At 36.5% G+C, this 15,771-nt stretch overlaps 2 protein-coding genes across 3 annotated transcripts in view; one reads left to right on the top strand and one right to left on the bottom strand.

Annotated features, from left to right (window-relative positions):
- The window catches only part of LOC123557932 (ribosome biogenesis protein SPATA5-like), a 49,879-nt gene that overhangs the window by 14,768 nt on the left and 19,340 nt on the right, over positions 1-15,771 (top strand). For both annotated transcript variants that reach the window (XM_045349738.2, XM_045349739.2), the window contains exons 5-6: positions 11,157-11,286; positions 12,084-12,140. In XM_045349738.2, the coding sequence (XP_045205673.2) occupies positions 11,157-11,286; positions 12,084-12,140 (187 nt within the window). The remainder of the gene's footprint in view (positions 1-11,156; positions 11,287-12,083; positions 12,141-15,771) is intronic.
- Positions 12,016-13,942, bottom strand: LOC123557933 (uncharacterized). Its single transcript, XM_045349740.2, has one exon. The coding sequence runs from the start codon at positions 13,734-13,736 to the stop codon at positions 12,300-12,302; it is 1,437 nt and encodes a 478-aa protein (XP_045205675.2). The 5' UTR covers positions 13,737-13,942; the 3' UTR covers positions 12,016-12,299.

Raw genomic sequence — 15,771 nt, 5'->3', positions numbered from 1 at the left:
TCACCAGGTCAAAGGTCAAGGTCATATGGGCCAACGTTAACTTTTTGCATGAAGGCACTTTACTCGCAAACCACTGCACCCAGGACCTTCAAACTTCGCATGCTGATAGTACTTATTGAGTACACGACCCCTACTAACTTTGGGGTCACCAGGTCAAAGGTCAAGGTCACAGGGGCCAATGTTAACTTTTTGCATGAAGGCACTTTACTCGTGAACCACTGCACCCAGGACCTTCAAACTTCACATGCCAATAGTACTTATTGAGTACACGACCCCTATTGACTTTGTGGTCACCACGTCAAAGGTCAAGGTAACCAGGTCAAAGGTCAAGGCGCTGCGGGGGCATTTGTCACTATTAGTGTGACAGCTCTTGTTATATACTAATTTTTCATCATAAAATCTTAAGTTAAGAGAAATGAGTTTAACAATCTTGAGCAAGAGCTATATTTTAATTTACTTAAATTTGTTGTCTCAAAAATATATAGTAACGTATTGATAATTTTCAAAGATATTATTTTGGTTACAACACACTAAATACCTGTTCTTCTTTGTTATCCCCCGACAAAAGTGGGAGGGATATAGGTTTGGCGTTGTCCATCCATCCGTCCGGAGCCATATCTAGGAAATGATTGGGAATATTTATATAAAACTTCATATACATGTTCACCACTATGAGTTCTTGCGGCCCATCAAGTTTCAGTCAGATTGCCCTAGTAACACTAGAGTTATAGCCCTTAGAAGTTTCTACTGTTAACTATATAGGGTACTATAAATATGGCAATTTCTGCATCAGAACTTTTGATATATTTGACCTAGAACTATGAAACTTAAACAGAATTTAGATCACCATAATGTGGTTGTGTACTGTAATGCCGATAAATATTATTGAATGTTTTTAATTCTGCGGCACTATGGCATTACTTATTATGTCCAAATGATAAAACACAGTTCCAGATTATCTTCTTTATTTTTCTTCGGTGGAGAACCACACAGTCAACAAATAACAATTTTCACACGGTTATCCGTATTATATAACAATTAAAAAAAAGGTTTAAGTATTAACAATTCTAGTGTTCTAGTGGAAAACCACGATGTTTCTACTTGGAAATCCAAATCTATTCTCCTCAAAAATCTGCTGTCTTGAAAATATATTTTTCTCACCATATAATAACTGACCAATTAAAATGACCCTTATTGTGACTGTAATTAACAGTATAAACCAATCAAATTCAAGAAAGCGTACATGGTAATAAAATTACAAGTATTTAAAATATTAACAAGTTTTGACAGCAATCAACACATGTATCAGTTAGGAAGTCTTAACATTTAAATTATCCAGACGTCACAATGACCTTATCATAAATACATTTAGAAACCTTTTAGCACATTCTGGACTATTAAAGATTAAAGTGCATAAATGTGTCAAAGTTGAGACAACAATAAAGTTTTGACAAGTGTCATAAAAACAAAGAATTGAAAGAATTGCAACTTATACATAATTAGATATTTTACACTTTTTTTTTCGTTGATCTGGTCTTTTACAAAAGTTATTAAATTTCTGTATTGAATCTTCATCGTATACTTTTTTATTCAGATTATTTTTCTACAAAAGAATTATACCGATTTTCAGCTGCACAACAGTACACACAATTTCGTTCGCATTTGTTTGTAAATTAAGAGTTATTGTCCTTTAATTTTATAAAAATCCACATATTTGTACATAACAAACTTATCATTTGGTAGAATTTCATTAAATTTCTTTCATTCTTTTCCATGAACATTTATTGTAAACCCCACAAAATCACCCCCCCCCCCCCCCCCCCCCCCCCCCCCCAAAAAAAAGCATTCCTTATTTTAGATTTTTTTCAAACAAACTTCATATAGTTACATGTTCACCACTATGAGGTTATGGGGCCCATCAAGTTTCAGTCAGATTGCCCTAGTAACACCAGAGTTATGGCCCTTAGAAGTTTCTAGTGTTAACTATATAGGGTACTATAGATCTATAGATGTGGCAATTTCTGCAACATAACTTTTGATATATTCGACCTTGAACTATGAAACTTAACAGAATTTTGAGCACTATAATGTGGTTGTGCACACACAATTTCGTAGGGATTTCTTTTGTAACTTCAGAGTTATTGCCCTTTAATTGTCTAAAAATCCACATATTTGTACAAACTTACCATTTGGCAGAATTTCATTAATGTTTTTCATTCTTTTCTATGAACATTAATTATAAACATGTGAAGTTGCGCACCCACACCTGGTAACCCACTTACCTTGGTTACACCCCCCCCCCCCCCCCCCCCCCGAAAAAATAATTTTTTGTCATTCCATATTTTAGATTTTTTTCAAACCTTCCATGAATATTTATCAACATGTTGTAAGTTGTACCATTCACCCACCACTGATCATGCATCCTCTGCCCCCCACCCCTCCCCCCACTTCACCCATTTTTTTTTTTTTTCATTTTTAATTTTCCATCAGTATTTATAATCAACATGTGAAATTTTGTTTCCTCACCCGTTCCCCCGCACCCCCACCCCCTTAAAAAATAAATATATACATATCAGTCAAAACCAAAAATTTGACCCACTTTAGCAAATTCCTTGTAGCCTTCATTCTTGTTCATCTATTACAAACACATTGTGACTAAATTACATTGGAAAGAGGTTTTTACTTTTAAATTAGCAAGGACATATTCTTTGTTTTTTTAATACTTTTAGTCGATTTTTTTCTACTTTCTGTGTGTAGTAGGACTGAAATAAAAGCTTTCTGCTCATTTCAGCCATGTCGCCAATTATACTGACCCAAATAATAACTCTGTTGATAGCACTGGAGTACATCTGTGCACCAAAACTACATGCAGTATTATGATAGAGGGTTCATTGTAATTGCGGAAAGACATTTTCAATAGCATAAGCACAAAATGCATTCATCCCGGTCATAACTATTACTGTCGCCTAAAACAGTTCTCACCTACCATAACAAAAACTAATATATTAACAAAGTATTTTGAAAAAGGTATAGATGTGACAAAATTGACACAAACTGTCGTCAAATGATATATCTTTATTAAAATAACTCCCTTATTACTATCTGATAAGTAAATATTTCTGATATTATCGTTTCCAGTTCATTTTTATTTTGTCGCAATTTAAAAACCTCTCCTCCGTAACGGGGACTTCTTCAAATGTACGTGATAACAATGGTGTTTTCCCTCTGTGTCTGTATCGTTTACCTTGAATGCATCAGTAAGAAGGCTTGTTTTTAGTATATGCCATCGAGGTATCGAACAGTTATCAAATACTGAAATAATTTTATCTCTTCCGTAACGTATCACTTCCGTAACATAACATCTTAGCTGTTGTAACTGCCTACTGAAATGCGGAAAGCACAATAAAGTTTCTTTCATGCGTCACTCAAAGGAAGCAGAGGCTGATCTGCAAAGACTTTTAAGTGTAATTTTAAATTATTGGTGGAACAGTATTTCAAGTAAATGAGGTAAGTTCATAGTTATATACAAAAAAAGCATTCTATTACATGATGTATATGAGATTATGTTTTAAGGTGTTTGAATATGTTTTCTCTGCTTTTCCAATTTGGTTTGAACGTAAAACTATACATAAAATATAGCGCTGAAATAAATATGCCTCTTTAAACATATCCGTTACGGAGGCGATAACGTGTTCGTAAATGCCATTGCGACATTCAAATTTCATACATGAAAGTTTGGCCAAAGAGATATATCAAAACTGACTCAGATTCAAGAGATACATATTTTTTCTGACTATTTTATCAGTAGAAAAGTGATATAGAGCTTGATTTTTCCCACAATACCGTTATGGAGGTGAGATAGTTTGTCTGACTGCATTGAACTTGTCCTTGTTTAGTCACTGCACCAATAAGATCTAGTTTCAGTAATGTTCTCGTTATTATGTAATATTTAAAATCTTACTAACATTTTTAAAAAATAAATGTGCCTTTGGCGACCACATGTTTTATTCTGTTACCGAGAAGATATTATGTTACGGAGGTTACATAGAAATTTTATTATTTATGTAGTAGAAATAAGGTATTCTTAGACTTGTTTTTATTGTAATTAGATTTTTCTGAATTTCCTTTTTTTTGACAAACTTGACTATTTTTCTTCCATGTGCAAAGAAAATATAGTGGCACATATGACTTGCAATGATTTGAACGGACTTAATCAAACCGAGTCTGCTATTATTTTAGTAGACTGCATTCTTTGCTTTCAAAGAATCTTTACAGACTTTATTATCCAATAGAAACTGTTGTATGTTGAACGTCCGAAGCATCGATGTGACAGAATAAAAAACAGAAAATGTTAGTAAGGAAACGTTTATGAACACACTAATATCAGAAAAGTAACCGAAAAATGCAAATTCAACTGTTGCTGACAAATCACAGAAATTTGTGTGCGAGGAGAGACATCTGGATGGCTGCGTAATTTAAGACATGGCTCATGATAAAGTTCAGATTAATTTTCTTACTGAATCTTGGAAATATAGTAACAAATGCAAAGTCCCATTCGTCCAAGATGTAAAAAGAATAAAAGAAATCAGACGTATACAAAATAGATGATTATTTAGAAAAGACAAGAACATCAAGAAATGTTCGATGTTCTTTGACGGAGATCATAGATGGATAGAAAGCCTGCACCATGAGAGGGCTTTATCATTTGAACTGTTTCTAAAGAGCCCTGACATTTTATATTATGGTTGTTAATCTATTACACAAAGCAGTTTGATTATAGGCTTAACTATACATGTAACACAATTTCCATAATGCATTATCACTTCCGTTACTAGATGCTGCAATATTTGCTGTATATACAGATTTTGTCTAAATGCCACACATGGTAGTTTAGTTTAGTTGCTGTTTAGTCTTATGCAGGTAATTGTTTGAAAATGTACAGTTTCAATGGTTGTCTCTTTAATGAAATGTATTGTTTTTGAATTTATGTTAGGTGACAGGTTTCTAATACTTAAGCAGTGCCAGAACTGTAATATGTCAACTTATTGTGTTGTGTTTTAATCAATTCTTTAAAACATTTGATAAAGTTCCAAAATCATGTTCCCATGTTAGAAAAAAACAACAACAATATATTCTTTAGGCTTATGTTTTCATTTGGTTGTAAATTTTATCACTTCCGTAACGGAGTTGTATGTTTTTAAAATCACCATTCCAGCACTGTAATATACGTAGCACATCCGTAACTTATTGTGTGGTGTTAAGGACATTCTAAATTGACAGAGGGTTGCCAATTTTCTTCTATACGATGCTCAATTTAATAATTATAACAAGTGTAAATATTCAAATTTTTGTTTTAAAAATACAGCTTAAAATTGTCAGTCATATACCTTTATTCTCTCTCATATTGGTGGTAGAAAATGTCATATTGATTGGATTGTGTGTCGGACGTGTTTATCAATTATGTTTCATTAAAGGTTTTTTTTGACTAAGTAAACTGCGTTATTGTTTAATTTCTTAATGTCCGAAAATATAGATAGTCACTAAATTCTACCCTCCGTAACATGAGTAAATGCACATATGTATCAACATTCGATATTGTTTAAACGCTATCAATGTTGTGGTAGCAATTTTTCAGAGACAACCAGGAGATGTTGGACTTTTGAATAAAACAAGTTAAGAACTGTTATTTAACATTCACATTTTTAAGATTTTTCTAATTGTAAGTGGGTCGAATTTTTGGTTTTGGCTGATATATATATATATATATAACTTTACTATACCGTAGAAGTGGGCAGATATACGTTTGATCATTAGATTCAATCCGTAAAGGACCGTAGAAGTGGGCAGATGTACCCGTAAAAGTGGGCAGACTAACGGTACTGGAATTGAAAAGAATCTGCCCAGATTTACGGGCTTGGTGATTTATATATATATATACATATATATATTTCCATTCCTTTTTTTTTTGTTTTAAATGTTCAAACCTTCAACATCTTAAGTTGTGACTGCACAAACCTTGCTCTCAGCCATGTTCAAGATATCTTACTTGATTGTGTTCTCTTAAGGACATCTGTTCTTTTAAGTTCAAATGTACATGTTAAACAGCAACATCTGGTGCCAAACACTCAAAGACAATATTTCGTTCCAATTAAACTTCAAGCGCACATTTCAATAACTGCATTTAATTTTAAAAGCTAAGCTTATTACAGTAAGCATATCCCATTCAAAATAAATTCTTTAGTCAGGATCAAAGTATCATACATTTATTATGTACTCTTTAATTAAACATTTGTTTTCTGTTAAATTGATTTTGACTAACGAAATTATTTGCATCTTATTAACATCCTTAACTTTTTGCCGGACATATTTTTTTGCCATTCCTCACCACAAACCCTTTCAGCGGGGGATACCAATTCATCGAATTTGCTTGTTCTATATAAAATTGACATATTTCCAATGGCTGCAGCACACATACATCAGGTTTGGAGGACCTATTTTAAATGTCTGTAACTTAATTTTCTTGAAGAATATTGTCAGTGCTGGTTAAAAGTCAAAAGAAAAGTGGGGGTCATGTTTGTTGCGAGAAAAATATTTTCAAATGCACAAACTGCAAAATCTGCTAAAAATGGGACCCCAAATTATAGTGGTGGTGTATGTTCTAAATTTCCAGGACAAATTCTGTCACGTTATTATTATGCCCCCACTTTGGGGGGTGCATATAGATTTGCTCTTGTCCGTCCTTCCGTCCGTCCGTCCTTCCGAGAATGTTGTGTGGTGCCTAGCTCAAAAAGTATTTGACGTAGAGTCACAAAACTTTACAGGAATGTTGGTCAGCATGTGTAGTTGTGCACCTGGGGTTTTGCGTCCGGATTCATTCAGTCATGTATGAGTTATGGGCCCTGACTTTGTAAAAATTGGTCATTTTAGTGTTGTGTCGTGCCTAGCTCCAAAAGTATTTGACGTAGAGTCACAAAACTTTACAGGAATGTTGGTCAGCATATGTAGTTGTGCACCTGGGGTTTCGCGTCCGGATTTATTCAGTAGTGTATGAGTTATGGGCCCTGACTTTGTAAAAATTGGTAATTTTAGTGTTGTGTCGCGCCTAGCTCCAAAAGTATTTGACATAGAGTCACAAAACTTTACAGGAATGTTGGTCAGCATGCGTAGTTTTGCACCTGGGGTTTCGCGTACGGATTCATTCAGTCATGTATGAGTTATGGCCCCTGACTTAGTAAAAAATTGGTCATTTTAATGTTGTGTCGCATGTAGCTCCAAAAGTATTTGACCTAGTCACCAGAGTTTACAGGAATGTTGGTCAGCATGTGCAGTTGTGCACCTCGGGTTTTGCGTCTGGATGCATTCAGTCGTGTAGGAGTTATGGCCCCTGACTTAGTTAAAAATTGGTCATTTCAATGTTGTGTCGCGCGTACATGTAGCTCCAAAATTATTTGACCTAGAGTCGCCAAAGTTTACAGGAATGTTGGTCAGCATGTGCAGTTGTGCACCTGGGGTTTCGTGTCCGGATTCATTCAGTATTGTAGGAGTTTATGGCCCCTGACCTAGGAAAAAATTTGTGTCCTTTGTCATATAGTGGGGGCATCTGTGTCCCATGGACACATTTCTAGTTTCATTATGAGAATGCTACCTACATTTCAAGCATAGATCTGTCATGTGATTTCAGTAAAAAGATGGCAAAGAAAACAAGGAAAATAGCTCTACAGAGGAAAAAAACTGGCGACTATTTGAATCTGCCATTATGCGACTACCATTTTTAGCTCACCTGTCACATAGTGACAAGGTGAGCTTTTGTGATCACCCTTCGTCCGTCATCCGTCTTTAGTCCGTGCATCCGTCCGTCAACAATTTCATGTCTGCACGATAGTGGTTTCATTTATGATTTTATTTTAACCAAACTTGCACACAACTTGTATCACCATAAAATCTCGGTTCCTTTCTTAAACTGGCCAGATCCCATTATGGGTTCCAGAGTTATGGCCCCTGAAAGGGCCAAAATTAGCTATTTTGACCTTGTCTGCACAATAGCAGCTTTATTTATGATTTGATTTTTACCAAACTTGCACACAACTTGTATCACCATAAGATCTTGGTTCCTTTCTGTAACTGGCCAGATTCCATTATGGGTTCCAGAGTTATGGACCCTGAAGGGGTAAAAATTAGCTATTTTGACCTTGTCTGCACAATAGCAGCTTCATTTATGATTTGATTTTAACCAAACTTGCACAAAACTTGTGTCACCATAAGATCTTGTTTCCTTTTTTAAACCGGCCAGATCCCATAATGGGTTCCAGAGTTATTGCCCCTGATAGGGCCGGAATTAGCTATTTTGACCTTGTCTGCACAATAGCAGCTTCATTTATGATTTGAATTTAATCAAACTTGCACAAAACTTGTGTCACTATAAGATCTTGGTTCCTTCCTTGAACTGGCCAGATCCCATAATGGGTTCCAGAGTTATGGCCCCTGAAAGGGCCAGAATTGGCTATTTTGACCTTGTCTGCACAATAGCAGCTTCATTTATGATTTGATTTTAACCAAACTTGCATAAAACTTGTGTCACCCTAAGATCTTGGTTCCTTTCTTGAACCGACCAGATCCCATAATGGGTTCCAGAGTTATGGCCCCTGAAACTTGTATCACCATAAGATCTCGATTCCTTTTTATATGCCCGCAGGGACATATTATGTTATCGCCTCGGTGTCCGGCTGTCTGTCTGTAACGCTTTGTAATTTCCCTTCCGCTCTGTAATTCTTGAACCCCTTGAAGGATTTCAAAGAAACCTGACACAAATGTTCACCTCATCGAAACAAGGTGCAGATCGCATGTTTCGGATGGCTCACTTCAAGGTCAAGGTCACACTTGGGGGTCAAAGGTCACTTGACTTTGTTTTGTGTGTATATTGCTCTGCATTTGCCTTGCATTGCAGTGATCTTGTTTTTATTTGGCAGATCCTTCTTTTGTTGACTTACAATATTTTTTTTAATTACTTCCCTTTTATGTTACTATAAATAGCTTATTTAGTAACTTTTTAGCTCACCTGTCACAAAGTGACAAGGTGAGCTTTTGTGATCGCGCGGTGTCCGTCGTCCGTCCGTGCGTCCGTAAACTTTTGCTTGTGACCACTCTAGAGGTCACATTTTTCATGGGATCTTTATGAAAGTTGGTCAGAATGTTCATCTTGATGATATCTAGGTCAAGTTCGAAACTGGGTCACGTGCCTTCAAAAACTAGGTCAGTAGGTCTAAAAATAGAAAAACCTTGTGACCTCTCTAGAGGCCATATATTTCACAAGATCTTCATGAAAATTGGTCAGAATGTTCACCTTGATGATATCTAGGCCAAGTTCGAAACTGGGTCACGTGCCATCAAAAACTAGGTCAGTAGGTCTAAAAATAGAAAAACCTTGTGACCTCTCTAGAGGCCATATATTTCAAAAGATCTTCATGAAAATTGGTCAGAACGTTCATCTTGATGATATCTAGGTCAAGTTCGAAACTGGGTCACGTGCCATTAAAAACTAGGTCAGTAGGTCAAATAATAGAAAAACCTTGTGACCTTTCTAAAGGCCACATTTTTCATGGGATCTGTATGAAAGTTGGTCTGAATGTTCATCTTGATGATATCTAGGTCTAGTTCGAAACTGGGTCATGTGCGGTCAAAAACTAGGTCAGTAGGTCTAAAAATAGAAAAACCTTGTGACCTCTCTATAGGCCATATATTTCATGAGATCTTCATGAAAGTTGGTCAGAATGTTCACCTTGATGATATCTAAATCAAGTTCGAAAGTGGGTCACGTGCCCTCAAAAACTAGGTCAGTATGTCAAATAATAGAAAAACCTTGTGACCTCTCTAGAGGCCATATTTTTCATGGGATCTGTATAAAAGTTGCTCTGAATGTTCATCTTGATGATATCTAGGTCAGTTTCGAAAGTGGGTCATGTGCCATCAAAAACTAGGTCAGTAGGTCAAATAATAGAAAAACCTTGTGACCTCTCTAAAAGGCCATATTTTTCATGGGATCTGTATGAAAGTTGGTCTGAATGTTCATCTTGATGATATCCCAGGTCAAGTTCGAAACAGGTCATTGTGTGGTCAAAAACTAGGTCAGTAGGTCTAAAATAGAAAAACCTTGTGACCTCTCTAGAGGCCATACTTGTGAATGGATCTCCATAAAAATTGGTCAGAATGTTCACCTTGATGATATCTAGGTCGAGTTTGAAACTTGGTCACATGCCTTAAAAAACTAGGTCAGTAGGTCAAATAATAAAAAAAACCTTGTGACCTCTCTAGAGGCCATACTTTTCATGGGATCTGTATGAAAGTTGGTCTGAATGTTCATCTTGATGATATATAGGTCAAGTTTGAAACTGGGTCAACTGCGGTCAAAAACTAGGTCAGTAGGGCTAAAATTAGAAAAATCTTTTGACCTCTCTAGAGGCCATATTTTTCAATGGATCTTCATGAAAATTGATCTGAATGTTCACCTTGATGATATCTAGGTCAGTTTCGAAACTGGGTCACGTGCGGTCAAAAACTAGGCCAGTAGGTATAAAAATAGAAAAACCTTGTGACCTCTCTAGAGGCCATATTTTTCATGAGATCTTCATGAAAATTAGTGAGAATGTTCACCTTGATGATATCTAGGTAAAATTCAAAACAGGGTCACGTACCTTCGAAAACTAGGTCAATAGGTCAAATAATAGAAAAACCTTGTGACCTCTCTAGAGACCATATTTTTCAATGGATCTTCTTGAAAATTGGTCAGAATTTTTATCTTGATAATATCTAGGTCAAGTTCAAAACTGGGTCACATGAGCTCAAAAACTAGGTCACTATGTCAAATAATAGAAAAAACGACTTCATACTCAAAACTGGGTCATGTGGGAAGAGGTGAGCGATTCAGGACCATCATGGTCCTCTTGTTTATTATTGGCGGTAGGGAAAAACCAAGACCACTTTTCTGTGGTACAACATGGATGGTACCTCCAATTTTTAGGTGTATTTTGACATATCTATACCTTGTAAGATTTTTTTTTCTTTTTGGTTAAAGCAATGGTACTCTGGTGAGTGATATAGGGCCATCATGGCCCTCTTGTTTCATTTTCCTATTTAGTGTCTATCCCTTTTCTATCTTCTAGGGCTGCCCCCACCCAGTGGTGTATTGTTGTTTGGTCCCAGTGGTTGTGGGAAGTCCATGCTTGTTAAAGCTGTAGTGTCAGAAATCAACATCAGTGTTGTGAACGTTTCTGGTTCAGAAATATGGAGCAAGTATGTATCTACATCTCAATGTTATGATATATTTTTGTCTTTTAATTTTCAACAGTCTTGCTGTTGAGCTCTTGTAGAATATTCATTTTTTTACTGAAGAAGACTAGCACCTATCAGTATTTTAGAATATTCTCATTACTTGTGAATTACTTGGTACAGGGATATTTATGCAAAAATAAATCTATAAATATGCATGTTTGTTTAGTATATACTTCCTCTACCTTGAGGGGCCTCTGTGGCAGAGTGGTTAAGATTGTTGACTTTGAATCACTTGCCCCTCACTGATGTGGGTTCATGCCTTGCTTGGGTCATTGAATTCTTCATGTGAGGAAGCCATCTAGTTGGCTTATGGAAGGTCGGTGGTTCTACCCAGGTGCTCACAGGTGATAAAATAATGCACAGATGACCATCTAGGGTCTTACTCCACCATCAAAAGCTGCATGGTTGCTGTATGACAAATAATTGTGTCAGTGTGATGTTAAATTCAACATTAAACCCAACAAAACCTTTTAGCTTGGTTATAAAGAAATGGTCAGGCTTTGGTTTGTGTCAGTTTTCTAGGAGGAACTGGGACTAGCAAAGAGGCAAAGTTGTGCCCATGGCATAGTTTAGCCTGCAGCATCTGGATGGAGGGGCAGATATTTTTTCAACAGTTCTGTCTTTAATATCATGTGTTTTAACTTTAGTAAGAAAGAATCATAATAAATTATTAAGTCTTTGTTTTCAGTATTCTATTTTCATCAGTTTTATTGAGGTAACTTGATACAAAGACAGTGTTATGATTACATACATTTCAGGTTTTATGGAGAGACAGAGACAAAACTGAAAAATATTTTTGATGATGCAAGATGTCGGTAAGTATATGTACAATTTACATTTATCTGAGTAAATTTCCGAATTAAGTTTTCGTTGCATTACACAAAATAACTGTTGAACAAGCAAACAGAAACATGATATATGTGAATAAAATTAGAAGGCAATGATTTAATTTAGAAAAAAAGAGATATCTTTGTTTAAGGAAGGAACTTAAAAACAGTCACTTCTGCAGACTTGTTCACAACTGCAAATTTCTGTGAAACTTTGTTGAAGCAGACGTCAATCAGCATTTTTGGTTCTGCTTCATCAGAGCTCAGAATGATCCTGGACTTAGTTCCATGTTGGTTTATTTGTATAACCTTGTTGTCACAGGCAACATAGATATTTCCTTCATCATCACGTGTAAGTCCTTGTGGACATTTTATTGTTTCGTGGATAAATTTAAACAGCACGGTTCCTTTTGGGTCTAAGGCAATGATTGAGTTGGCGCCTTGATCAGAGACATACAGAACATTTTGTGCGTCATTTGATGTGAGATGCTTTGGTTCCTTGAACAATGGCTGATCTTTATTGTCGTAGTAGATTTGCTTTTTCACTGCTCCTGTAAAGGTGACATACTGTACTTGCCAGTCTGGGAGAGCGTAACTGGTTTGTATGAAGAGAGAGATTGCAAGGCCTTTATCAAAGGCAGCTATTCCAAAACACTGACCATTTTTGTAGAATGCTTCAGTTGTACTGCTTTTGTTTGTATTGGAATAGCGTGCGTAAGAATTGACTGGCACATTCTTTAGTATTTCCCTATCACATTTATATTTCCAAACTGTCGTTGCTTGTGGCATTGTGAAGTAGATAGCATTTTTGTTTATATCTTTTAAACTTCTATTCACATAGTGTTCTAGTGTACAAAAATCATTTGCCCTAGAGTTTTGCCGTAAAATTTCTGAGTCCTGCATAGCTCCAGTGTTGTCGTCTTGGTATTTGTAAGATAGCTTCCAGCCATTACTATTAGTTTTAAGAATACAGCATATTTCTCCTGAAACCGGGATATTTCCTAAGCCAAATATTTCTATGGAATGGTCTTTCCTGCAGTTACACTCTGTACTCTGACATTCTTCAAAAGAATATCTCTGGACTGGAACAAGCTGATTTGAAATCTTTGGGTTCTTTTCTTTCACTTTTTGATAGTTTTCTTTACCTAATAATGTATGGCTGTCAGATAAAGGAATTTTTTCATGATGTTTACAACAGTTCAAACACATGAATTTTTCACATGATTTACAAAATCCCACAGCTTCTTTCTCAGCATTTGGCACACAGATCTCACAACAGTTGTCAAATATTTCACTGGAGTTTATTTGTTCTGTACCAAAGTTTGTTATCCTTTCTGTGAATGTACATATTTTCGTTTGAACAGTGACTGATGATGTCTTTCTTGGGTCTGTTTGTGTACCTCTGTTCTGTTTAACATCTTTCATCAGTCTTAATTCATATTTTCTTTGTCTGTTCTGCCTTTTCACATCTATATATGAATGTCGTGTTGGTCTTCGGAAGCGAAATTTCACACAAGAGGCTAACACTACTGACACTGTTATTAAGCCAATTAGGCTGATGAGAACTTCACTAATTTCAAGCATTTTAGTTGCTGTTCCAAAATCCGAATAAATGTTTATTAATCTTACATCTAGCTCCTTCTGCTGTTATCAGTAATAATTGTTATACAGGTATGTCTGTGCAAACAGTATTCAAACATTATTTACAATTTATTGATTTTAGAATGCATTTCAGTATGCAGTAGTTTAAAAAGATATCTCCAAAACATTGATCATAAATAAAAGTCCTTTTAAAGATTTGGAGTAAAGAAACAATCACCTTTTATTTATCCCCCCACCAAAGGTGAAGGGGATATTAGAAATGCTCTCCGTCCGTCCGTCCGTGCGTCCGCAATGATCTTTGTCCGGACCATAACTCCAAAAGTACTTGAGGGATTTTCTTCAAACTTCATACACTGATAGAACACATTGGGAGGAAGTGCAGTGTGCAAGAACAATAACTCTACCTTGCCTATTTTTTGAGTTATTCCCCTTTATCTTATTTTCTTAAAAAATTTTGTCCGGAGCATAACTCCAAAAGTACTGGAGGGATTTTCTTCAAACTTCATACACTGATAGAACACATTGGGAGGAAGTGCAGAGTGCAAGAACAATAATTCTACCTTGCCTATTTTTTGAGTTATTCCCCTTTATCATATTTTCTTAAAACATTTTGTCCGGAGCATAACCCCAAAAGTACTGGAGGGATTTTCTTCAAACTTCATACACTGATAGAACACATTGGGAGGAAGTTCAGTGTGCAAGAACAATAACTCTACCTTGCCTATTTTTTGAGTTATTCCCCTTTATCATATTTTCTTAAAAAAATTTGTCCGGAGCATATCTTCTTCATGCATGGAGGGATTTTGATATATCTTGGCACAAATGTTTACCACCATGAGGCGGAGTGTCATACGCAAGAACCAGGTCCCTAGGTCTAAGGTCAAGGTCACACTTAGAGGTCAAAGGATACAAGAATAAAAACCTTGTCCGGAGCATTTCTTCTTCATGCATTGAGGGATTTTGATATAACTTGGCACAAATGTTCACCACCACGAGACGGAGTGTCATGCGCAAGATCCAGGTCACTAGGCCTAAGGTCAAGGTCACACTTAGAGGCCAAAGGTCAGATACAAGAATGACTTTGTCCGAAGCATTTCTTCTTCATGCATAGAGGGATTTTGATGTAACTTGGCACAATTATACACCATCATAAAACGAAGTGTCATGCGCAGTTCCCTTCTTTAGAATTACTTCCCTTTGTTGTTACTTTAAATAGCTTTTATTGTAACTTTTTCATTACTAGTCGTAGGGAAAAATCGAGACCACTTTTCTGTAGTACAACAAACATGCTAAATCCAATTTTGAGGTGTATTTTGACCAGTCTCTTCCTGATAAAGATTTTTGTGTGGACTTGCAATTTTTATGCCCCCTAAGGGAGGCATATAGTTTTTGAACCGTCTGTCCGTCTGTCGGTCTGTCAGTCTGTCAGTCTGTCCGCAATTTTCGTGTCCGGTCCATATCTTTGTCATCTATGGATGGATTTTCAAATAACTTGGCTTGAATGTGTACCACAGTAAGACGACTTGTCGCGCGCAAGACCCAGGTCCGTAGCTCAAAGGTCAAGGTCACACTTAGACATTAAAGGATAGTGCATTGATGGGCGTGTCCGGTCCATATCTTTGTCATCCATGGATGGATTTTCAAATAACTTGGCATGAATGTGTACCACAGTAAGACGACGTGTCGTGCGCAAGACCCAGGTCCGTAGCTCAAAGGTCAAGGTCACACTTAGACTTTAAAGGATAGTGCATTGATGGGCGTGTCCGGTCCATATCTTTGTCATCCATGGATGGATTTTCAAATAACTTGGCATGAATGTGTACCACAGTAAGACGACGTGTCGCGCGCAAGACCCAGGTCCGTAGCTCAAAGGTCAAGGTCACACTTAGACGTTAAAGGATAGTGCATTGATGGGCGTGTCCGGTCCATATCTTTGTCATCCATGGATGGATTTTCAAATAACTTGGCATGAATGTGTACCACAGTAAGACGACGTGTCGTGCGCAAGACCCAGGTC

Source organism: Mercenaria mercenaria, chromosome 5 (genome assembly GCF_021730395.1).
Source record: "Mercenaria mercenaria strain notata chromosome 5, MADL_Memer_1, whole genome shotgun sequence".
In the NCBI taxonomy this organism is placed as follows: domain Eukaryota; kingdom Metazoa; phylum Mollusca; class Bivalvia; order Venerida; family Veneridae; genus Mercenaria; species Mercenaria mercenaria.
Note: the sequence above shows the minus strand (reverse complement) of the source record. Positions and strands in the feature narration are given on the sequence as shown.